At 34.9% G+C, this 26,542-nt stretch overlaps 2 protein-coding genes and 1 pseudogene across 2 annotated transcripts; all 3 read left to right on the top strand.

Annotated features, from left to right (window-relative positions):
* The first annotated feature begins 948 nt into the window (after nt 1–948).
* LOC131943002 (sodium/glucose cotransporter 4-like) lies at nt 949–4,340 on the top strand. Its single transcript, XM_059303007.1, has 4 exons — nt 949–1,026; nt 2,865–2,936; nt 3,770–3,874; nt 4,254–4,340. The coding sequence occupies exons 1-4, from the start codon at nt 949–951 to the stop codon at nt 4,338–4,340; spliced, it is 342 nt and encodes a 113-aa protein (XP_059158990.1).
* A 1,128-nt stretch (nt 4,341–5,468) lies between these two features.
* On the top strand, nt 5,469–16,160 carry LOC131943000 (sodium/glucose cotransporter 4-like). Its single transcript, XM_059303006.1, has 11 exons — nt 5,469–5,538; nt 6,237–6,317; nt 6,866–6,976; nt 8,174–8,277; nt 10,428–10,563; nt 11,449–11,556; nt 12,384–12,564; nt 13,076–13,214; nt 13,714–13,935; nt 14,567–14,690; nt 15,635–16,160. Exons 1-11 carry the CDS (start codon nt 5,469–5,471, stop codon nt 15,853–15,855), a joined length of 1,497 nt encoding a protein of 498 aa, XP_059158989.1. The 3' UTR covers nt 15,856–16,160.
* On the top strand, nt 15,980–19,235 carry LOC131942999 (mediator of RNA polymerase II transcription subunit 27-like; annotated as a pseudogene).
* Nucleotides 19,236–26,542: the final 7,307 nt, after the last annotated feature.

Here is a 26,542-nt window from a genome sequence, read left to right as displayed (position 1 = left end):
ATCTAATATATGAAGACTAATTTAGTGATGACGTCAGTGTGACAGATAAACGATAAACACACACACAGAGAGAGAGAGAGAGAGAGAGAGAGAGCGAGATAGAGCGAGAGAGAGAGAGAGAGATGAGTTAACACATGTACCTTCATATATAAGGAAGGATTAATTCGATTGCTAATCGATACCTTAAATCAAAATAGCCACTTACAAATTTTGCACGATAAACAAAGCATTAGAAGAAAAACATAAAATAGTTTACAAAAACTGGTTTAAAATAAATGCACTTAATAAAGGAGACTACAACGTAAGTACATAACAAAATTTAAAAATTTGGTAGTTGTATCAATTGTTGCATACTATCGCCACCTACGTTTTTACTTATTTAAACAGTGGTGAAATACTATTCAAGAAAATTTCTGTGTGTTCTTTTCAATGCTTATATGCAATGTATTATTATTTTGAAATTTTTGTTTATTTAAAAAGTTTTTGTTGTTATTAAATGAAGGTGCGTAAATAAAGAAAGACGTGCGCAAGAATCAGCTACGCACCAGAGCTGGGTGAACTCTGGGACTTTCTGCAGTCTCCAGGTAAAACTGAGATTGGAACTCGAAACATTCAGACAAGTAGTCGAGCGCCATCCCACTCTACCAGACCGTACCGCAGCTCATAAAAGTTAGATTAAAGTTAATCAAAAGTTGCAATTTGTATGTTTCAGAATGTAGACTTTAAAAAAAAAAAACTTGATATATGGTATTAAAAAAACATTTTTTTTTTGGTTACACATCTAGGTTATCCGGTGAAATGAAGTTGTTATCCGGTTACCTGAAGTCGTTATCGTGTTAACTGAAGTTGTTATCCAGTTAATTGAAGTGATTATACGGTTATCCTGTGAAGTGAAGAGGTTATCCATTGAAGTGAAGAGGTTATCCGACGAACAACGTGATCCTCGCAATGACTGAAACACTAGCAGGAGGAGATTACGCCGCCATTGTTGGCTATTTCGTTTTGGTCATGGCAGTTGGTGTATGGGTAAGTGGATGTTTTGTCCAAAGTTCAAGGTTGGTGTATGGGTAAGTGGATGTTTTGTACAAAGTTCAAGGTTGGTGTATGGGTAAGTGGATGTTTTGTCCAAAGTTCAAGGTTGGTGTATGGGTAAGTGGATGTTTTGTACAAAGGTTAATGTTGGTGTATCGGTCAGTGGATGTTTTGTACAAAGGTTAATGTTGGTGTATGGGTAAGTGGATGTTTTGTCCAAAGTTCAAGGTTGGTGTATGGGTAAGTGGATGTTTTGTACAAAGGTTAATGTTGGTGTATCGGTCAGTGGATGTTTTGTACAAAGGTTAATGTTGGTGTATGGGTCAGTGGATGTTTTGTCCAAAGGTCAAGGTTGGTGTATGGGTAAGTGGATGTTTTGTCCAAAGGTTAAGGTTGGTGTATGGGTAAGTGGATGTTTGTACAAAGGTCAAGGTTGGTGTATGGGTAAGTGGATGTGTTGTCACAAGGTCAATGTTGGTGTATGGGTAAGTGGATGTTTTGTACAAAGGTTAATGTTGGTGTATGGATAAGTGGATGTTTTGTCCAAAGGTCAAGGTTGGTGTATGGGTAAGTGGATGTGTTGTCACAAGGTCAATGTTGGTGTATGGGTAAGTGGATGTTTTGTCCTAAGGTTAATGTTGGTGTATAGGTAAGTGGATGTATTGTCCAAAGTTTAATGTTGGTGTATGGGTAAGTGGATGTTTTGTCCAAAGGTCAAGGTTGGTGTATGGGTAAGTGGATGTTTTGTCCAAAGGTTAATGTTGGTGTATGGGTAAGTGGATGTTTTGTCCAAAGGTTAATGTTGGTGTATGGGTAAGTGGATGTTTTGTCCAAAGGTCAAGGTTGGTGTATGGGTAAGTGGATGTTTTGTCCAAAGGTCAAGGTTGGTGTATGGGTAAGTGGATGTTTTGTCCAAAGGTTAATGTTGGTGTATGGGTAAGTGGATGTTTTGTCCAAAGGTTAATGTTGGTGTATGGGTAAGTGGATGTTTTGTCCAAAGGTCAAGGTTGGTGTATGGGTAAGTGGATGTTTTGTCCAAAGGTCAAGGTTGGTGTATGGGTAAGTGGATGTTTTGTCCAAAGGTCAAGGTTGGTGTATGGGTAAGTGGATGTTTTGTACAAAGGTTAATGTTGGTGTATGGGTAAGTGGATGTTTTGTCCAAAGGTTAATGTTGGTGTATGGGTAAGTGGATGTTTTGTACAAAGGTTAATGTTGGTGTATGGGTAAGTGGTTATTGTTTTGTTAATTAAATGTGTGACATCAACATATGAAGAGAAAGCGTGGTCAGCACTATGCCTCGCTGTATTTAATTTGCATATCATGAGTCAGGTACTTATAACAGCAGGGTGAACTCTGGGACGTCCCACCGACGCGAGCCCGGGATCCGAACTCACGTCATTCAGTTTAACACTTGCACGATCTACCTTTACCATACTATGTTTTATTTTGTTACTCTTACATAACCGTATGTGTATCTCTCCCTTAAAAGGTCTAAGTTTTATTTTATTTTTAAGTGGTGCAACAGCAATTTTCATGCCTCTAATTTCTAAATCTGGCCCTGACCGTCACATTGTAACGCTATTTTAAAGACCTGTGCTAAAATTACATAACTCAAAAAGAAACACAATCAGATAACATAATTCACATATTCAAACGGTTGTTTGATACATATATTACAAACAAATACTTCATCATTAATGTCTTATTAAGATGAAGTCAAATTAAAGGAGTAAAGACAAGTACTTTTGTTGGATTGTAATAGCGTAATTATAGTGTAACATTTAATTATATATTTCAGTTAATTAAAATCTTTAAACTTATCCATCATACAGTCGACATGCCGACCGAACAGAGACAGCACGGCCGGATATTTTTTGGCCGGAAAAAACATGCACTGGTTTCCGGTAAGTAAATATTAGTCGGATTTTGTTTTACTGTGTCACAAAATGAAAAACATTTTTGAAAATTTTGTTTATGATAAATGTTTCTTTCCTAACGTGATATTTTACTTTCTCTTATCGGGGTGGGGGTATATTTTCGTGTTGCAAATTATCTAACTTGACATTCTGACAAATTTCGCCTTTTAACACCTTCTTGCGTAGAAAAACATCAATTTTGCCTTGTCTCTGTGTGTGTGTGTGTGTGTGTATCTCTGTAAGTGTGTTTGTTTGTTGCTGTCTGTGTGTTAACACAAAAACTTGAGTGTAGTGCCGTTTCAATTAGGTTGATAAAACTCCGTGTGTTCATTTTAGATCCTACACTTAGGTTTCAATCTTTCTTCTTCGTCATTGTTAATCTTAATTTTGAAAGTAGATTTCTCCAACACAAGCAAGCACTAATTGTCAGCATGTTATGCACCTGTGACTCCGATTTCCGGCTGCTTTTCATAGTGGATTAGCTTCCTTAGCCTTTGTCCAACCAAGAACAAACTACAATGCAGCTGTTATTTTGGAGTAATAGATGGCTTGCTGTTCCTAAGTATCGAGCCTCATTTGCCAGTGGGTTCGAATTCGGTAATTTTCACTCGCAGCAACGAGTTTTAAACGGCCGGCCACATTTCTGCTTTTAAAATACTTAAAAGTACATATCGATGTTTCATAGATCTTCAAGGTAATAAAAGTCAAGAGTACATATAGTGACAAAACAACGGAAACGTTGTCTGCTCTGCAGGCTACGGATATGCAGATGTACATATTAATTACCACATTTTAGTTGTATACTGATGTACCTCTTGTAGGTCGGTGCCTCCATCTTTGCCAGCAACATTGGAGCCCCCATGTTCATTGGTCTAGCCGGGACGGCGGCTGCTTCCGGTTTCTCGTGTGCTATTTACGAGTGGCATGTAAGTTTGGGGGGGGGGGGGTAGGGGTGAGTATGTGTAGCTGATATTAGAGTATTAGTGCGCAACTTGTAATTAAGATGTATTTATGAAGTTTGGAATATGATCATATCCTTACAAAAAAACATGATCAATATAACTTATGAAACGCATGTAGACGTTTGAAATTATATTGATTTTTTGCAATTTAACTTTAATAACTTATGTTTAACAAACCACATTTATTGAGATATTTCTCTAAGGACTAGTTACTTACAATATGCCTAGCTAAAATAAACTGTCCATCAATAACCAAAAATGTATTAACGTTTGACATAGACATGCTTGTGATATTCCTTTTTACCGGTTTTATACATTTTTTTTGTCACAATTGTTTACCCAGGCTATCTACCTGCTCATCGCACTAGGCTGGGTCTTTGTTCCTGTCTACGTCTCCAGTGGGGTGAGGACTCTAGTAGTAACAAAATAAAACTATATTGTCGTAATAGGCTTTTACTATCACATACATCAAGTTATATATATATATATATATATATATATATATATATATATATATATATATATATATATATATATATGTTTTATTTTTTAAGGCTTTTACAATGCCGGAGTATCTAAAGAAACGTTTTGGAGGTGTACGACTTAGAATCTACCTCTCCGTGTTCGCCTTTCTGCTGTATATACTGGTCAAAATTTCAGTGAGTTTTTTATCATCTTGCTATAAAATTATTTATTATACCTATATTATATTGGTTGACGTGGTCCAGTGGAAGAGCTCTAGCCTGCTAACTCGGAAGCTGTTGAGTTTGAACCCCAAGTTGGATGAAGCTCTTTAGCTAGGATTAGCAACAATTTAGAAGAGAAAACTTGGAAATCAAAAGAAGTTCAGCGAAGCATTAATATAAATCACTCTGGTTCAGTTTTTCAGACACAATGCCAATCGTAAAAAGTAACGCCTCTATTTGAGCCTACATGTAGTTTAAGAAGAATAAGCCTAATAAATTGGCCACTTATGACTCACTGCCTAGCCTGCGCATTTTTTTACAAGCCGCAATCATACAATCGTCCTCCATGACTAAAAAGCTAATGATGAAAGATGATAATAATTCTACAATTTGAAAAGTTAATAGCCATTATTGCTGCTAAAATTGACGAAATATAAATGGAATTTTACACACATCATATAAACGTAAATCAGAAAATATTATTGTTTTTTGAAGATGACCTTAATAGATTTATACGAACAAAATGTTTGGAAATGTCTACTATTAACATAATTATATACATTTAAGGGCTAAGTGGGTGGAATGGAAAGGGGTTCGAGGTCTTAATGTTTACTTACGTTATAAAAACGTACATTTTAGCCCTAAAAAATTATGTGTATATTGCAACAATGAGTTACAATTTTTTTATAAATACTCTCAATCAACTAGGTGTTTTATTTATTGAAAAGACTAACCCTCAATGTTCGTGTTTTTCAATTGGCCAGACGGAAATGTTTTCCGGTGCTATTTTCATGCAACAAATGCTGGGCTGGAACTTATATGCTTGTGTGGCTATAATTCTGTTGATCACTGGAGTCTACACGGTCGCAGGTATGTACGTCTGGTTATCTGTTGGTATGTACGTCTGGTTATCTGTTGGTATGTACGTCTGGTTATCTGTTGGTATGTGTGTCTGGTTATCTGTTGGTATGTGTGTCTGGTCATTTAACTGTTGATACATATTTTTGCCCGAATGGGACAATTGCACGAATGGGACAAATGTACGAATGGGACAAATGTACGAATGGGACAAATGTACGAATGGGACAAATGTACGAATGGGACAAATGTACGAATGGGACAAATGTACGAATGTGCACTTGCCCGAATCGGACAAATGTTTTTCGGGAATCAGTCGCAGCACCGTAAAAAAATGTGGTTTTTTTTTTATAGTCAGACTTGTTTTTATATCTAGCAACGTTGGTGCTCTGATGTTCATTAGCAACTTTCTCGAGCGGGAGTCAGGGACGCTTCAAAACTGGATGGACTAAAGGACACACTATGGCCTCAAGCCCGATATTCGAACTCGAAGCTTTTGGGTTAGCAGCCCTGGGCTCTAACATCCGACCATACCGTTACATACGTTATAAACAATGCAACCGAAAATACAATCGGTTTTAGAAAATATAATCTAAAAAGGCTTTAAAAAAAGAACGACATAGGCTAAATGAATTATTTATATTTGTCCCTAAAAGAGATGTTTACATTTTCATGTTATCTATGTATGCTTTTGAAAACTATACCTTAAACTGTTTATGTGTTGTGAGTACCTACGTTAGTTTCTTCTTGAAGAAATTCAAAAAGCGCCTCTTCCTCTCCAGGCGGGCTGACAGCTGTCATCTACACAGATACACTACAAGCTGTTATTTTACTTATTGGAGCCACCATCTTAGCCATTATTGGTAAGTAAAGATAATCCCAACTAGCTGCATTTCTTTTTAAATCATGAGAGGCTTCAACCTATTTTATTTAACAGCCAGATGCAATTTCATTTCTCATATGTTTTTCTGTACAATTTCAAACGTGTATTTATGTATTGGACTTATCATTCCTGGGACCAAAATTAACAATATTATTTTAACCTGCTATTAAGTTACAACATCATCATGGGGCAGGTGAAGTAGAGTTATTTTGTTTCAGTGACCTCTGTATATAAATGGGTAGTTTTGTTAAAACTATACCCATCCGTTTTTCCTAACGTGAGTTAGGTATCTATTAAAAGCTGAGCGGACTCGTCGACGTTCTACATTTTTTTCGAGCCTGGGGTCCGAACTCAAGACTTTTGTGTTAGCAGTCATAAATTCTGCTATTTGACCATAGTCCATTCTTATTTGTATCTCTATAATAATAGTATTTAACACAATTCTTTAATGACCTTGTGTAAACTACTTTTATGCGTCTAAATATTCATGAAAAAAATATTGTTTTTGCTTGAATCTTGACTGACCAGTGCTGGTGGATGTGGGTGGTTGGTACCAGTTTATGGCCAAATACGCTCACGCGGCGTCCAACCTGACGCTGAGTAGCCCAGGGAATTACACGTGCGGACTGCCCAGACAGGGTGAGTACATACGTAATGTGTACGAGAAATTACAGAGTAGTAAACACATTAACATGTTGCGTTTATCAACAGCGTGCTCAAACAATGACACGTACACACATGCACACAAACTCGCAAGAACACGGTGCTAGGAATGAATAGAAACACACGTGCATATAAGATATGTCTGAAATTCCCAGATATTTGAACCCAGAATGTAATTTATATTATTTTGGTAATTTACATAACTTTAAACAATTAGATTGTATTTTTGATGTAGCTTGTGTAACACCTGAGCACTTAATTTACATTAAATTTTACATAGTAGAAATGTAATAGGGTCAAGCAGGGTCACTTGTGCTTCTCTCGACATTTAGCTTACATAGCATGATGTTTTAAATGACCTATTTGTTAGGTCTTTTGGGCTACACGATACGGGACGGGCATGACCTGTCTTAGTTTAGGTGTGACTTTTAATTTGTGGGATAAAAGTAAAGTCACTTTCAAACCTATGGGCAAATGTAGATTTAACTGTTTCTTTGACCTCGGTATGCGAGAAGATAGTGTGGTCAGCACTTTGCCCAGCCTTTCACTAACGTTAGTTAGGTACCCATCAGAGCTGGGTGGACTCAGGGACGTTCTACTGACTTGAATCCAAATTCGAACTCGAGACTTTAAAGTTAGCAGAATGTGTTGGAATTAAGTCTGAATAGTTAGTTAAACTAAACATTTACATTTTTCATTGTCTACCTGCGTTCATTCAAACATGTACACAAAATAGTGTCGTACCGTATCAATTGTGTTACTGTTTGGTACACAAAATAGTGTCGTACCGTATCAATTGTGTTACTGTTTGGTACACAAAATAGTGTCGTACCGTATCAATTGTGTTACTGTTTGGTACACAAAATAGTGTCGTACCGTATCAATTGTGTTACTGTTTGGTACACAAAATAGTGTCGTACCGTATCAATTGTGTTACTGTTGGTACACAAAATAGTGTCGTACCATTTTGAGTTATATAACTGTTGGGATTAGTGTTAATGCTATTGGTTGGGTTGATAATAGTGTGAAGATTAAGGTTAGACCAAGGGAATTAATTATGGTAAAGGTAAGGTTAGTAACTAAAGTAATAGTCAGTTGTATTTTGAGTAGGATTTGTTGAGTAGTGTAAAGTAGTTGAAATAACTAACCCGCCAACAAACTGCCCACCCACAGACTACAAGCACATCTGGAGAAACGCTGTGACAGGTGATATCCCGTGGACGGGGGCGGTCTTTGGACTGACTGTCAACGGTCTCAGGAACTGGTGCATGGATCAGGTCATTAGGTTCAAACTGATATCTGTCATACATTAATCACGCATTAAATATATTGAGACGTTGATAAATATTCATCTATGATCATATATATATATATATATATATATATGATCATAGATATATATATATATATATATATATATATATATATATATATATATATATATATACATATATATATATATATATATATATATATATATACATATATATATATATAGGGCCTATATATATATATATATCTATAATATAAGCGGGCTGAGCGTGTGTCAGTCCGTCATCGCTATATATTTTGAAACAATAAAATTAAACATCGCACCATGCTGTGCTTTTCAGTACACCGCAGTGTCTTATTATAAGTAATTGAGTAGGGTTTGTTTATATAACGACATAGAGCTATTTTATAATTGCCACTGTTTTTACTTTTTTGCATAATGTAAAGAAAATATTAAACACACGCACACTGCTAAAACATATTAAAAGAATTAATGTCAAATATAATTTTCGTTTATATTCCCAGAAAAAGTGGATACATTTCAATAACATAATACAAGTACGGTAGAAAAATCAAATTAATTTAACTCTTTTTTCTAATTTTGACAAAGGAGGTAATTTAAAAATACATTAAACTCACGCTAATAAAAAATGGGAATGCAAATATACGTTCGTCATAGAAGGAATTAGTGTTGCAATAATATAATTAGCAAAATGTGAATGCAAATTATTCGGATGTGTAAAAGGAAATTATTGTTAGAAAATTATAATTAGAATGGATTGATAAAAGGCAATCTTTTATTTATTTTATTCACTAAATGTAGGCCATACTGTTTATTACTTATAATTTTTAATCAATTATTCAGCACTATTATAGACGCGTCATCACGTTCATTAGGTGCGCAATGGTTTTAGTTATGAAACTCTATTGTAAATTTTTAAAATTTAAAGTACTGGAAAAAAAATGCGTGAATGGATAAAGTGAAATATTGTAGGTAAAACACGGATATTTTAAATACTGTCTATTATTTATACTGTTTACTAATTATATTCTATCTTTCGGTTTGCGGACAAGCTAGGGGTTTTATAGGAGAGGCGTAGCGAGGGAAGGGGGGCATATGTCCCCGGGTGCCGACCTTAGGGGTCGCCAAAGTGGGTTGGAAAAAATGTGCGAGGGGTGGGTGGTGGAAATCGAAAGTTTTAGGGCGGGGGGGGGGGACAGGGGTGCAAATCGAAAGTTTTAAGGGGGGTGCAAATCACCGGAAAGGGCGCGATTTGGCGCTACGGGCTAGACTGTGAGCAATATGCCTTTATGATTGCATTTAAATTGTGTTTATGTTATGAGTGTTGTGTTTGTTTTTTTGTTTGTATTTTTTTTGCGTTCGTTTCTGTTGTGTTTAGTTTTGTTCTGTTCTGTTCCCAAGTTGGTACATTTAAAAAAGATTTACCGTGGCGGAGCACGGGATGCAGCTAGTATATATATATATATATATATATATATACATTTTTAAACAGACCTGTTTAACGGCATCTCTCTCTCTGTATCTACATATAATACATTTGTATATATATATATATATATATATATATATATATATATATATATATATATATATATATATATATATATATATATATATATATATATATATATATATATATATATATATATATATTTATTTATTTATATATATATACATATACATATATAAATATATATATATATATATATATATATACATATACATACATATATATATATATATATATATATATATATATATTTTTTTTTTTTAAACAGACCTGTTTAACGGCATCTCTCTTTCTCTCTGTATCTGCATATAATACATTTGTATATATATATATATATATGTATATATATATATATATATATATATATATATATATATATATATATATATTTATATATATATATATATATATATATATATGTATATATATATATATATATATATATATATATATATATATATATATATATATATATATATATATATATATATATATATATATATATATATATGAAATTAAATATTTATAAAAATAGAGAGTTAATCACCCCATCGATGTAACAGTAACACACAATAGAAGTATCGACACCTCATTTTCTCAATGCCATTTTGTTGACTGATCAGATCATGGTCCAGCGTTGTCTGTCAGCTAAGAACATCAGCCACAGTAAAGGGGGTTGTATGTTTGCTGCAGTCCTCAAACTGTCACCTTTCTTCCTGTGGATCATACCTGGGATGATCAGCAGAATATATTTTCCAGGTAATAAAGTTTTTCTTTTAATATGTGTAAACTGTTAAATAAATTTTCAGGAAGTGAAGAACTGTTTCATAGTAGAATTGACATGTAAATGTGTAGTGATTTATATTGCACCAGAATCGTACGTTTGTAGACGATTCAATAGCTCATACATCTTAGTTAAGTTAGGTGTTAATCAGTGATATAAGTAGCTTTGTATTTCTTAGTGTATGGGTAAAACACATTGATGTGTTTCCAACACACAAATAATGAAAATAAAATTTCTGTTTGCTTGATAATTTTACAGATTGTGGTTCGGATGTATATGCAAGATGTAGTCATTGAAAAAAAAGCGACTAAATCAATTTTTTTTAAATTATTTTGTATTATGTATTATCAGGTGCATGTTGTTGCGCCTTTTAAAGTTGTATAAGTGTATAATTTACACTACGGATTTGTAAACATATTTAAATTTATTTTAGATTATTTAGTTTATTTTTTTTTAGTTTTTATTTTTTAGTTCACTTGTCTCGATTCATTTATCACTACATATAAATGTGCTAAAGAAAATAGTCGTCTTAAGAACAACAAAATAGATTACTTTGTTTAGAAATATGTATTCGTATTTACGAAAATAGTTTAATTTCAGAAAGGCAGATTTAATTAAAACAGTGCACAATTTGATACATTTAATATAAAAATGTTGTAATCTTTAGTTTTTAATATTGTTATATTAAAATTATTGAACTTGTTGCTAACCCCTCCCCCTCTTTCTCCCCACCCAACTACCCCCTCCCCCTATCTCCCCACCCAATGACCCCCTCCCCCACTATCTCCCCACCAAACTACCCCCCTCCCCCACTATCTCCCCACCCAACTACCCCCCTCCCCCACTATCTCCCCACCCAGACGAGGTAGCCTGTTCCGACCCAGCGACCTGTAAAGCTGTCTGTGGGAATGAAGCCGGATGTTCCAACATTGCTTATCCCCTCTTGGTCCTCAGGAAAATGCCCACAGGTCAGTGTTGAAAAACTGATTGAAACGCTTTAAATTTCTGTACAAAACAAACACAATTTCAATTATAGTTTAGCAACCTCTCAAAATAGTAGACGTATCATAACTTATTCTTTTAAATATTTTAATTTAATTTGTTGATTAGTTTTGTGCATGATCATATAGCCGAGATGCTATACTTAAGTTTACGTTGTTACATGTAAGATTACTCATGTTGATATTCTCAGTTTTTATTTTATTTGTTACAATTTTAAATATATGAAATCTTTCAAATACTTCTACCACGTTTGTTATATGATAGTAAGTTATAAAACAGCTGAAAACAATTTTCGTTGTCACGGAAACCCGAAAAAATATCCGCCATTTGGAATTTTCGGCAGTTTTAGAAACGATAAGGCTTTTATATTTATGTATTTATAGAAATCGAATATCCACTGCTTAAATTTCAGTATAAATAAAAACTTATGTCGCTACAAAGTTTTGATAGAGCTACCGGTTAGAATTCTACACGTTCTGAAAAAAACTGCACTCTTCTTAGCATGTGAACATTTTTTTAATGAGAATATTTACTTATAATTTGTTTCTAATTAACCTATTACAATTCTCTGGTGACAAAAGTTGTATTTTTACATGAAGAAAAATAATTGAAATGTATAATTAATATAAAAAGTAATATGCTTTTTTATGATAAAAATCTACGGTACAATGCATTCTCTCAACAAGAGCTCATGATATTCATCGAGGAAATCATGTGTCATAGTTACCTTATGTTTATATACAAAACTCAATAAGGAAGAACGTAGTGTATCGTTATACACGTGTTTCTGCAGGACTGAAGGGCATCATGCTTGCTGCCCTGCTGTCTGCCCTCATGAGTTCGCTGACCTCCATCTTCAACTCGGCCAGTTCCATGTTCACAATGGACATCTGGACACGGTACAGGAGGAGAGCGTCACAGAAAGAGTTGATGGTCGTTGGTCGAGTCTGTGTTCTGGTCCTGATAGCGTTCAGGTTGGGTTTTGTCTTTTGGATAAATATGGCTATTATATAATGTATTTTTTAAAGGCCCAAGCAAAATAAAAATTCAACAATTCGGCTGTTTTATTATAATTATAGCAATGTGTACAGTTCAATACATAAAGCAATATTTATGTAATCCATTTTAGCACAGTGTTTAATACAGTTTCAGAATAAAATACTAATTTATTAAAGCGCATTAGAATTTACCTGTGCGGGAATATAAACATGTTGAATGCGAAAAAAAAACAATCGTATGTCTTATTTTAATAGGTTTACCCTCAGTCAAATAAATAAGATAATAAAATTAATTTGTCTTAAAGTTCAAAATGGAAGAAAAAAACAGTTTTTTTATTGAGCAATAATCTAATAGTCATAGTTATAAAACCCAAGTCGCAAATTAATAACTCTTTTTTTTAAAGAAGCTCTAGCATTAATTGTTTAGAGTCTAGACGTATACTATTGAAGACAACATTAGCTTGTATTCAATTGCCTTTACTTCCAGTATTGTGTGGATTCCCGTCATCCAGAGTGCTCAAGGAGGACAACTCTGGACATATTTACAAACCATGGCTTCTTGTGTTTCTCCCCCTTTCTGCTGGGTGTTTTTGTTAGCCTTGTTTTGGAAGGGAACAACAGAACAAGTAAAACGCTAATAGCATGTGGAACTTTTCTATTAACATAATCATAAAGTTGTAGACTTATTAAAAATATAAGCAAAAAAATCATACTAAAATAAATCATGCACACAATGACACACGCCAAACGAAAGATTCAACCTTAAAGAAATCTGCTAGAAGGCTGATTTAAAAAAAAAACACAGATAAATTTACTTTATTTTGCTTTACATTCTATGATACTCTTATTCGCTTCTTTTGTGATTGGTATGTTCTTGTTTGTTTAGCTTGTTGGAAAATAAAATATTTTAAACTATTAACAGAAATTAAATGAGTTATAAATGTTAGATAACATTAAGATTTATTCAAATGTTGTACTTTTTAAAAATCCATAAGAGTAATGGATAGACACTGTAAAGACGAACTAAGCAATTGATATATTAAAACGTTTTTGAAAGGTAACATTGATATCAATGTAACATTGCAAGAAGTACATATTTACATCCTGTTTATTGATCTATCACAGGGTGCCTTCTGGGGCCTGGTCATCAGCACGTGCGTGGGTCTTGTCAGGATGGTCTTGGAGTTCGTCTACCCGGCGCCCCTGTGTGGAAGTTTCGAGCCAGATACCAGACCCCTGGTGCTGAGGAAAGTCCATTTTTTTCACTTCGCCATCATCTTGTCCGGTGTCTCTATTATAAGCATCGTGGGGATCTCGCTAATGACGAAGCCCAGACCGCCTGAAAAAGTGGGTGTGGCATTGTTGATTTTTTTTTTATTTATTAGAAATTTTTATAATTGTCATAAAAAACTTAAAATAGGTATTGTGTGGGTAACAACTAAACTGGTATATAAAAGTTAATTCTATGAGTTGTTTTTTTTTTAAATCAATAACCGTTTTCCAGAAAATTCAAAAGTAAAGTATCGTTTCGAACCTGGGGAATATGGGGCATTGTAGTAGAATTCATCTTTAACTATGAACTCGGCATATGAAGGCATAGTGTGGTTAGCATTATGCTAAGCCGCCTTTTAATTTTCCTAAGACGAGCAAGGTACTTATCAGAGATGGATCGACTCAGTACCTAGCCCGGTATCCGAACTTGAGAATTTCGAATTAGCAGAAGTAAGCTCTACTAAACGACCACGCCGTCTCCTCGATCACCAAGAAAATTGTAGAATTTGGTTATCATTTATATATATAAGTTGTATTATAAGCTGATTTTTTTTTACAGTTTAATACATTACTATGAAAATCTAGCAAACAAATATGTTTGTTGTTCTGTAAAACGCTTACAATGTATCACTTGGGTAAAACTATGGGGAAGGATTTCATATATTAAATCGTTCAAATATTTAAGAAAGTGTTTTTGTTCTCTCAGCTTCACCGTGTGACGTGGTGGACACGTAACGACACGACAGACCCGGAGGATTCAGAATCTGAAGTCGAATCTGAAGCGGAAAATGAAGAAAAGTCTCAGTCTAACACTATAGAAACGTTAAACGGTAACAATTTCCATTCTCTTATAAAATAATATTCTGAGAAAATATGTTAGCACATCGCCCAGTGCCATACTGCACTACTTAAGTACTCATACAAGGTGGACAACAAGTTTCTCACAACCAATGGCCAGTGGGCTCTGATTTGATATATCATTGAACGTGTGTTGGATTGATCATCCGTAACTTTGGTATCTTTACAGGCGATTAAAACTGTTACATTTAACAGTATGGCTTGAAACTAAAGATATATATTCATTCTTCCAAACACACACCAACACATAAACACACACACACACACACACACACACACACACACACACATATATATATATATATATATATATATATATATATATATATATATATATATATATATATATATATATATATATATATATATATATATTCTCTTCTCGGATACCTTAGAAAACACCAAGCTGTAAGCGCGTCTTGCAGCCCCCTCTCTTCCTCTCTTGGCATATCCCTACCACCCCCAACCCCACCCCCACAAGGTCTGGTGAGCTGAGGTTCAAGCTAAATGTTTACAATCGTAGAGCCGGGTTTAGTGACGGCTATTAGGGGCAGATAATATAGTTTGAAACGATTTTAAACTTAGGGGAGGTAACTAAGGAGGGTGGGGGTAGTATCGTCCTTAACGACTTACTGATAGTGTTTTAAAGCAAATATTTTCAGTGGCAGCATTGGTACTGTCGAATTCACAAATTATGAATTACTGAAAAGTAGAAAATAAAACAACTAAATAGCGGCATATGATACGCCACGGGTCGGCTCGTATATATATATATATATATATATATATATATATATAATCTAACTTGAATCTCAATTCTAATTTTTACTTTTTTACTGTGGCACTAAGTCCAAAAGTAGTCTGACCTTATATACTATTAGTTCAATTCTCCCTATGCGACCTCAACTCTCCCCAGAATTAGCCGAGCCCAAGAGACGAAGCTTGAGGGTTTATTTTTATAACTGGATCTGTGGCATAGACGACACGCCCAAACCCAAGCTAACGGTGGAGGAGAAACTGATCATCAAGAAAAAAATGAAAGACATCGGCGAGGACCCTAGTTCGAGAAAGATAACCGCGTTTGTTGCTGTTTTCGTAGCTGCCATTACTACATTTTTACTCGGATTTTTCAACTAAATAACGCAAAGACACTATTTATCATGTTGATAAAAAGTTTCGGTAAAACACTCGAGACATTTATGATTGTTATAAATATTTTGGTTTATTTCTTTTGCCATGTCCGTAACATGAGATATTTAGAATGACTCTCGGTTCAGAAATGTTAATAATAGAAATGTCTTTATGTATTGTATTATGTTTTAAATTGTATATCTTACATGTCTGTTCATTGTTGGATTTTTCTTTACTAATTACTTATTTTAATTAATGATATGTATTGTAAATATGCTGATATATAGTATTTAACAAATTAAAGCACAAAATTCAAACTGGAAATAAACAACAAGATGTGGGGGGGGGGGAGCTTCGGGGTGTTGGTACGTAATTTTTTGACGATGTGTGTTAGTGGGAGGTTCAGGCGTGTGACGTCACACTTGTGCATTGTAAAAATAAATTTTAGAAACTGAATTGTATCCGTTATTTGGCGTCTGACCGAGCTCATTCAATATATAAGAAATAAACCGATTTTTGAAAAATAATTCAACTGCATTTTTAGTGGGGAGTTGGGGGGGGGGGTTGTAGGCTGTGTTATGGCTCAGTTATGGATACCGGTCTCTTGGTTACTTAGAAAATTACTTTCATTAATATGTTTTGAAAGTATCACAAGGATATTTTTTATGGACACAACAATGAATGACGTAAATGGTTTTGTCTGAGATCATGTGTCCTGAGATCTTTTGTCCTGAGATAAATTGTCCTTAGTTCATTTGTCCTGAGTTCATTTATCCTGAGACCATTTGGTCCTGTGGTCATTTGTCCTGAGATTATTTTCAAGGAACATTTTTAGACTCGGTGACGTAGGGTTATATAGCGTAGTGCAGCTAGTTAAAAATATAACATTGGCTGAGTTTGTCTAAGTATAGAAAACGCGAAATAATACGTTTTTATGATACAGGCCTAACTACTGGTTTAAAATGATAGTCTTGAATCAAGGATGGTCAATTTGGATGAAATATTTTATCACTCCACGCTGTTTCAATTAAACTGTTGTTTGGAATTGATCTAGAGAAACATTCGTTTAACAAAATGTGCAAAAATCTACAACTAGTATGAACTATTGAACAATCAATCCTTCTATACTATAACGTTAAAATGGACTGTGTTTGAATGTATGTGATGTAATTGTATGTTGATGTAAACCTGTTTGTATGTGCAGACGCAATTTGCACCATAAATTTTCCTTTTCACGTTCGCTTTATATAGCATGTGGCGACTGATGCAGATTTGCAATAATAATTTTTCATTCAGACATGTAACATCGTTTAATGAAAGTGGTTTACATATAAATAAAAAAACTATTTATTTATTTATATTTTTTGAACCCGAAAATCTTGTGTTTTTTTACATGGCGATTCGATGTTCATATGTAAAGTTGGATAGGGATCAGAACAAATAAAGTACAGAGAAATTTCGAAAGTAGAAATTAAACCATTAAAATACATTTATTATCCATCACACACAAAATATTATTTTACCAGACAAAAGTTATACAAATTACTTCCCTTTTTTATGATCAAATAGCTACAAATATACAATTGCATAAGAAAAACAAATTAATGCCCTTTAGTTTGTTTCATATTTGAATAAAGTAAAAAATTGAACAATAAATTATTTATAACCTGAAATTACAGTGTTACCAGGGGCGGAACTGTAGTGCCGCCAGACCCCGCAATGTGGGGGGTGGGGGGGGGGGGCACGCCATTTAGGGGCCCAGAGCCGACCATAATAAAAAAAAAATTATAGTTAAAAAAAAAGTAAATTTTCTTTTATTTTTAACTTGATGGTTGTTTTGTAAAAAGTTACCGTAGCTGCGGTTGGATTATCTTTATTCTATAGACACCACCCCACGCTCTTGCATATTCTTTTTCCCTTTGTTTTTAAACCACAGTGAAAGACGAGTCTTTCTCCTTCAAATAAACTTATCAAAGATAAGCAAATGTTCAAACCACTTCCATGACTTATTTCCCTTTTTTCTAAATAGTCAAATAGGGGTGATCATAAGCTCCTTTAAATTAAAAACCAATTACTTCTCTTAATTATTATTTTCTTATAAGTAATTACTAAAGAATGACATACTATAAAAAAGAAATGTATTAAATCAATAATATTTAAAAAATTAATAATATAAATACAAAAAAAACAACATAAGAATAAACATAACACGAGACACCAGTACTTATACAAAGCTTTTATGTTTTATATTATTTTGATCGATTAGATGTTAAGAGGGCTTCTATCAAAAATTAATTAAAACTGATTTTATGCACTTACACACATGTGTGGAAGACACCCCTGAGAAAGATGAATATTGAACGGGTAATAAAGACGTTTCGAAAGAAAAAAGCTCTTTATCAAATCAAAAACAAACTGCTATAACAAATATTGAGAAAACTGAGGAACATCATGAAAAACACAGAGCCATATTAAAAACGCTAAAAAAATCATTAGATACCATTAGCCATGATTTCAGTGATTTGGAAAAGACGGGGGCAAATATTGGTCCTGTTCAAATGTTTTCCAATATAGACAACCTCAGTCTTGATCCCGTTGATAAAAATACAGTCACACATTCTCAGCTGTTGCAGTTTTATAAATAGGCCAACAAGGTGCATGAGCCTGCACAGCAAGCAGTTACAGAACACCCTGAAGCGTAAACAGTCTTCCAAATATACCGGAGCAAACAAACCTAAACCCAACATGCTTGCTGCGTGTCTTGCCTCATCACAATCTGTAGAGCATCTTGTGATGGCATTAAATAAAGAATACCCAAAATCAAATTTTACTCTGACACGACCTCTTGGAAGCTGTGGTGTCAAGCAGATTGAATTGGGGCGAACACTAAGAGCAAATGTTGTATTGCGTGGTCTGACAATTGAATGGGTTAAAGTGAAAGGGTTTGACGAAATCTTTCAAACTGAAGATGGCCAGTTTGAAATTTGGTCCAATTCTCGTTATCAAGTTTTCCAAAAGACTACACATCATGCAGTTGCTGCATCTTTGCATTACCATGCACCAGCTTTTCCAGAAATAGCTGTAAAATCATTTGTGCTGTGGCTGGAAAGGTTTGGCACTTTGTTTTCAGCTCCATGTGTGAAGTGTGGCAAATATTTACAGAACAATATGCCACCAACATGGCGGGACTATCGCAGTAGAGAAGCATTTCATGATCTGTGCAGGATGTAAATAGTTCCAAGTTTCCAATATGGGTTGTATTACATACATAGTTCCACTGTGGAATGTATGTATGTACGTATGTTTACATTGGCATGTACATATTTTGTGAGAAAGGAATTAGTGAATAATTGTCCATTTTTATTATTGTCGTCATAAGCTATACATTGTACATAAATGTACTTTGAAAAAAAAATGCACTTACACACATGACCTGATGTTGAAATTTTTTTTAATTTATGTTTTTCAAATCCCGAACAGGCCAGCAATGAGTATCCTATGTACGTATTTTGTTATTGTATATATATATATATATATATATATATATATATATATATATATATATATATATATATATATGTGACGAGCGAACATTTATCCTGCCGACAACGCCAATTGTAACGAGCCAACAGTTACCATGCTCGCAACGCCACATGTAATGAGACCTAATTGCCTGTAGTGCCACGTGTTAACGAGTTTAACCACTCATTCTAGACAACATTGACCACAGTATAGATACTCAAGATGCAGGTTCGCTATTGATCCTTTATTACATGAATCAAGAAATGCTTCATAATAACACAATAAATCAACAGGAATGCTTCTCAATAATAGTCTGAATCAACTGACCCCTAACAGTCCTTCACTAGGCTTTATATAACTGAATCCACATGTCTATAATCCTTCTTAACACAATACGGCTAACCCGTTCTATAACCGACTTGACATAGTCACACAGACTGACTGATCTAAGCGAGCGATGAAAGAGATAAGAGCCTCGAAACGGGAAGAGAGGACGAGTTCTGCCGTCCCCTCCTATTTATGCCTTGAAATCGTAGTCGTACTTGTCTCCATTTCCGTAATCGATACTTGTAATCGATGTATCCGAATACTACTGTCGCAGTTTCTGACGTACCGTCCGATTCACTAAAACATCTGCGTCCCATCCATCAAAGTTGACAGCTCGTCTGAAACTTCTCGTACCGTTTCCCAAAATAGCACGCGTTGCCTTTGAGATTGTTATCAGACCGATCCAATAAGCCACCTGTTATGGTTGCGTCAGATTTCATACTGCGTCGCGGCTTCTCGTTCGTTATCATTTGTAACTGGTAGTTAGGCCTACCCCAGTTACATATATATATATATATATATATATATATATATATATATATATATATATATATATATATATATATATATAGGCCTATATAATATATATAGCGGGGGCTAAAAAAAAAATTTTGCGGGGTGGCCCTTTTTCTCTAGTTCTACCACTGAGTGTTACTAATTATTTTAGCATACAAGTCGTTCATTAATGTCGCCACTCTCCAGGTAAGGGGGTAGATTGGGACTCATAGACAACTTCAGCTTATCGCTTAACTCCCCTGTCCTGTATAAATTATCTTTTTCGAAAGCTCCAATTTTAGCATGCTTTTCTTTTTAGAATTGCTTCCATAGTATTTGTCCATCCAAAACAAACTACAAAGCTGCAGATGTTTAAACTTTGGAGTTGTCTCTTCTAGATTATCCAGTGTTCGAACTCGGGATTTTCTATTTCACTAACCATGAGCTTAACCAATCTTACACATCTGTTCATCTTTATATTTATGTTGGCTAGACCAGGCCTTGTTTATTATTACACAATGTATTAAGGTAGTCGGTATTTGAATTGATCAAGCCGTAAAAACCGTTGCAGTTAAAGACAAGCTGTGGATGAATTAGCGGTGGATTAAACACATTACTCATAGCCCACCTGTGGTCAAACCACATAGGCCTACAGACAAACACTTTAGGGTCAAAACAACTGTGATCACAACTACGTGTACCGTCATTTTAATGTTTTTCTACACAAACACTCGTTCTAAACAAGGTAATTATGTATAATTTAAGCAGAACACGCGAGTTAAGCGGTACGCGTCAGTGGTTTATGAGAAAAGAAAAACAACATCGACACAAATGATCTGCCTCACTCGTTACTGTCAGATTAGAATTGTGTTTAATAGTGTTTAAGAGTGTTTAATAGTGTTGAATAGTGTTCAGGTTAAGCTAATTTAGTTCACTCATGGACCCAGTTAATACAATTACATCTGTTGGCTTGTTGGAACGAAAAATTGTGTATTTGTTGTTTGTCACGATTTTACCTTCATGGTTGACTTGCGAAAATTGCTACAAAATATGTAACAAATTAAAGAGCGAAGTTTTGCTTGACATTTTATCCAGGTTAGGGGTCATCCATAAATGACGTCACGCTTTTTTGACGATTTTTACATCCCCCTCCCCTCCGTCACACATCGCCACAAAAAACCAGACCCCCCTAAAATGACGTCACACCTCAGCCTACAACCCCCCTCAAAATTGCAGTAAAATTTTTCTTAAAACAGCTATATTTTTCCAAAATCTTGTCTCAACTTTGTCAAAATAGAGTATTTTAATCAATTCCTATTCTAAAACGCGAAATAACGTCTTATATTCGTTTTCTAACATTGCTTTTTATAATGCAAAAGTGTGACGTCACACTATCTGAACCCCCCCCCATCCCCCTCGTCACACACCGTCACAAAATTACGGACCCCCTCCCCCCTGTGAGTGTGACGTCATTTATGGACGACCCCTTACCAAAATCTAGAGTGTACAGTGTTTTAAACTGTTTATCAGCTTAGACCTGTCCACCTCTCCTTTAGTCGCTGTCTACCTACAGTGACGTGGAGTCTACATCCTGATACATATACAGTGCACGCTTGTCTTTCATTTATTGAACTATCGACCCACATTGACGTTACATCCATCTTGTTCTAATCAATAGCCCGTCTTTTATCTAAGTGTTGAACTTTCGACCCACATTCAGGTTACATTAAGTTTTGTCATTGATCTCAAACGTTCTAGTAGTTTAGATCACAAACTTAACCCGTCAATAACGTTTCCATTCCGCGTTACACAATCTGGATAAAACTGCTCATAAAGTCAGGGGGAGCAGGTGTTTAAAAATACATACAACAGATTTGATAAACATGTAAAACAACTTTAAACGCATGCCAGAATTACGCGTCATTGATCTTAAAGCCTTTTTACCCCCACCTGCCCCTCTTATTTGATGAAGAACCACGTGTATGTATACTTCATGATTATTAAGAAGCTACGTTTCGTTCATCAAATGTGTGATGTTACTGTATACACCTTTTACAGTTAAGTTTAAGATATCGAAATGTATTTAAAATGAGATTAGTTATCTAGTTAACGCGTTTATTCTCTATGTTATTAAAAAAAAAATATAGAACCTTATAACAAATAGGAATCTATGTAAAGCAATATTATATTACTTTAAGTCACGATTGTCAATGAAATATGGATAGATGAATAACTACTAATGGTTACCTGACTCACGTTAGGGAAAGTAAAGGCTGCTGGGCATAGTGCTGACCACATTATTCTTACATATGACGAGGTCAACGAAACAGGTGAACTCTACTTCATCTGCCCTATAGACCTAAAAGCTTAATTGATACTTTACTGCATAAAGATTAACGTATTATAGATTTCTTTGTGTTCAATACTAATTTATGCCACAGGGTTTTTAGATCTTTGTATTTTAGCCAGGATAATGTTTTCGAATTCTATTAATTAATATTATTATTTAGCAATGTAAATAATTGCTTCAAGTTACGGAATTTCTTGGAGTTGTTTCTTGGTGTTTTATTTACTGATGTAATTAATGTTTGTTATTGTTTTATTGATTGTGTAGCTTTAGGATTTTAATTTTGTGAGAAGTTTTTAAGTATTTAGAAATAACACATTATGAAAGTAATATAAATTGATTGCATTGTAGCTATGATCGTTCACGCGATGATTGAGATTGTATATTTGTATGGTCTTTCGATTGTGTTTACATATCATATACCATGTAGATTCACTCGGCATCTATCGCAAAATTTAATCCTGAAAATGTGTTTGCGTAACACCTGTACGCAATATATGACAAGTTGGAAGCAAATTCAATTCAACCTTGGCCTAGTGGGTTTAAAACTGATGACTGAGTCAATATGTTAATTGACATTTTTTCACTCAACTTGTTAACTTTGGAATTGTTAACCTGATTTTTGTGTACACGTACTATCAACAACACCTGTTACAACAGCGTTAAAAACCTATAGGGCTTGGAAGTTATAATGTTTAGATGATTTAAAGCCAATACCGTATTTTAAACGTTTTACAAATTGGTAGCACGAGTGGGGTCAATGCTTTAGTCTAGGTAAATTTATGTTTTTCTGCTAGTAAAGTAAAGTTTCCCTTTCAAACCTGACGGTCTATGGGGCAAGTGAAGTAGAGTTCACTTGTTTCTGTGACCTCGGCATATGAAGAGACAGTGTGGTCAGCACTATGCCCAGCCGCCTTTACTTTCCCTAACTTAAGTTAGGTACCCATCAGAGTTGGGTGGACACAGGGACGGTCTACTGACTTGAACCCGGATTCGAACTCGAGACTTACGGGTTAGCAGTCCAGCTCTCTACCGCTAGACCACTCCATCCCATGTTTTTCTGCTAGGGCTAGGTTAATTTAGATAACTTTTTTATAGGCCCTTTTGGAACCATATGTGTTTAGTTTATGTTTAGTGTAGGAATTGTTTTTGTTTAAACACCCAATTCGGACGAGATGGCGGGGCACCCAATGAACATCATTTTCGTACCACCCAGAGAGATTAAAATCCAGAGGTTGCATGGAGACAGCCATGATGTTATTTATGCAAACTATGTTTTGAAGTGTGGCTCCACTGTGCTTTTTGTCCTGAATGTTAGTTATTGTTGTATTAGGGACTATTTTCTTGTGCGTAGGATTGGTATTAGTTCGTGAATGTAGTGTGTGGACAGTTAGGGATGTCGAGGCCTGTGTGTTGAAGTATTTCTGTGTTGACGGTAGTCCGAAATTGGGTGTTTTGTTACGTTAAAGTCTGTTTTGATTAGTCGTGTTTTAAGTTCTGTTTTGTTTTGTGTATGTAGTTTTTCTAATCTATTCTTTTTTTTCCATTTTTATTATCGGTTCCATTTGTTTAATAAATTTAAAAAATTGTTAAAGGTTTTTTTATTTTTTTTAATTTTATTTAGACTAAGGTTAAGGATAAGATTTAACCACCGTGGCTCTACAACGGTTGCACTGACTGGACAGATTATTTAGTTAAGCCCCTCCCTAGCAGTATTTCTTCCAGACTTTTTTCTCCGAGGGGGGGGGTGCACTTGATATTTTCATTTTCCGGGGGGGGGGGGGACACTGGTAAAAGTATATATTTTCTATATAAATTCCATTTCGTTGGGGGGGGGGGCGGTAGTCTTTCACCGGAGGGGGGGGGAGGGACCGAAGAGATGCCTGGATGAAACTCTGCCCCCTAGCAGAGCTTACATCTGTGGTGTTGATGATGACGATGTGGAAAGGTTGATAGTGGTATTCTGCTGAACGTGTGGAAAGGTTGATAGTGGTATTCTGGTGACCGTGTAGAGAGGTTGATGGTGGTGTATGAGGCTAACACCGTATTTTTAAACTGCTGTGTATGTCACGCTAACTTCTCCACTTTAGCCGTTCGAGTTTTATTTTGATACAGGTGAGCACTAGTTTAAAAATACCGAGCTAACGTGTTAAAAGAAACGCTTCGATGATTCAGGTATGTAAAACGTTTTCAGACAGAAATACATTATTTGTGTTTAAACATAGGCTCACTCTTAGTATTTTTACTATCTCGTATTTACGAAGTATAGACAAAGTCTTGTAATCGTGCAAAAAAAAAATCGAGATTTTTACAAATCTCGACGTTTTACACCTCACTGATACGGAAAAACATAATTTTGCAATCTTGTCCGTATGTCTGTGTGTCTGTCTGTCTGTGTGTGTGTGTGTGTGTGTCTGTCTGTCTGTGTGTAGACACGATAACTTGAGTACCGTTACAGCTAGGTTGATGAAAGTTCATATATAAGTATTATATCAAAATCGTAGATCCTGATCAGCTTTTAAGCTATTTCCCATAACCGGAAGTGGTACTTTTTCTACTTTGAATTTTTCAAAAGCCTATAACTTGAGTACTATTTCAGATAGATGAATGAAATTTCACATGTTATTAAAGGATCTAATTCTCTACAATCTGTTAAAGTTTGAGTAATTTCCGTTGACCGGAAGTACTAATTTACGCTATTTCCGATTTCTCAAAAAACGCATGTAAATTTATAAAGTACTAACAATATTGCGCACTATTATGCACATTTTGTTTTGGCGTTCGCTTGGTGCGCAATTCTTTTTTCTATGAGATTCTATTCTATTTTTAAAAGTTTCAGTAATTAAAAATCATGTCTATTTTCCAAGTTATATAAAAATATTCGAGAAAGTTTAGGAAGATCACTCCCTGTTTATTTGAAAAAGAAAGTTGCATTAAATAATGTTGTGTAGTAAAATAGATTTAGAAATTGTCAGTCTCTGCGGACAAAGCAAAATGTGGAGTTCTGCTTCTTTTCGAATGTAATTAGAATTGGTATAAAACGTTGATGGATAATCTCATCAGTATTTTTTTATTAAAATGTGGAAGGGGAGAAATAAAAACGCGCAGCAATGTATAGATATTATTAAATGGTTTCTTCTCTTTCGTTCTTAATTTTAGTGTTTGAGGGATCCCCTCCAACACAATTAAGTATGCGTATCAACTGGTTTTGCGCCATTGTCCAACCAAAAACAAGCTAGGGGTCATCTGTCCGAGGGTCATCTGTCCGAGGGTTCGAACTCGAGACTTTTAAATTTGGCAACAATTACCGACTCGACCACGCCGACCCCCTATAAATGTTCTGAATGTTAATTATTTTCAATAATACTTAGGTGATTTTTATTAAGACATCTGTACGACGCTTCAATCATGTAAAATCACTTCTAAACCACAAGGACCACACAGAGTGAACTTGTTGGAACTCGGAGCACGCAAAAGTTAAAACGAACAGATGTCTTTCATTAAACCCCCACCAAACCCCACTCTCCCCACTCCGCTCATAACACAGGACGTTGTCCTAGCCTTCTCCCACTATCGTCTCTACGTGTGGATACTGTGGCCTTTACACAAGGCGTGTTTTCATATACAGGCTTGCGATCCAAACACTGGCCCCCTACACCCTCCACTCTAGGAAAAACTATATTGGGGACCTGCAGATCTGGAGACCACAGTCCAGTTCATCCACGAAGTTATACTTGTTGTTTAAATACTCCACCTTAAACTCAATTAAGAACGCAGAAGAAGAAGAATTGTCGGACTCACAATATTTGTTACTCAGGTCATTAACCACAATTTTGTGTATGTCGAAGAAACTAGATCGAAACATTGTATTTACTTGTAATAGAGCTTGTAAGTATTCATTCAACTTCTCGCTATCTTACTTGCCAGCTAGGATTTTTCAAGCCAAATCTGAATAATATATTTACTTTTAATCTTTAAAAAAAAAATTAGAAAGTTAAAAAA

Source organism: Physella acuta, unplaced genomic scaffold, assembly GCF_028476545.2.
Source record: "Physella acuta isolate Inbredline_101_S28 unplaced genomic scaffold, ASM2847654v3 ptg000438l, whole genome shotgun sequence".
Lineage (NCBI taxonomy): Eukaryota > Metazoa > Mollusca > Gastropoda > Physidae > Physella > Physella acuta.
The sequence above is the reverse complement of the archived record's forward strand: the minus strand, read 5'-3'. Positions and strand labels throughout refer to the sequence as shown.

What these genes read in the sequence shown, in the direction of transcription:
- LOC131943000 (XM_059303006.1), top strand. Translation starts at nt 5,469, where the DNA reads ATGTACGTCTGGTTATCTGTTGGTATGTACGTCTGGTTATCTGTTGGT. An exon ending in CAGCAGAATATATTTTCCAG is followed by an intron (nt 10,564 to 11,448) that starts GTAATAAAGTTT and finishes CTCCCCACCCAG; the next exon opens with ACGAGGTAGCCTGTTCCGAC. An exon ending in CCTCAGGAAAATGCCCACAG is followed by an intron (nt 11,557 to 12,383) that starts GTCAGTGTTGAA and finishes GTGTTTCTGCAG; the next exon opens with GACTGAAGGGCATCATGCTT.
- LOC131943002 (XM_059303007.1), top strand. Translation starts at nt 949, where the DNA reads ATGACTGAAACACTAGCAGGAGGAGATTACGCCGCCATTGTTGGCTAT. An exon ending in AAAACATGCACTGGTTTCCG is followed by an intron (nt 2,937 to 3,769) that starts GTAAGTAAATAT and finishes TACCTCTTGTAG; the next exon opens with GTCGGTGCCTCCATCTTTGC. An exon ending in GTGCTATTTACGAGTGGCAT is followed by an intron (nt 3,875 to 4,253) that starts GTAAGTTTGGGG and finishes TTGTTTACCCAG; the next exon opens with GCTATCTACCTGCTCATCGC.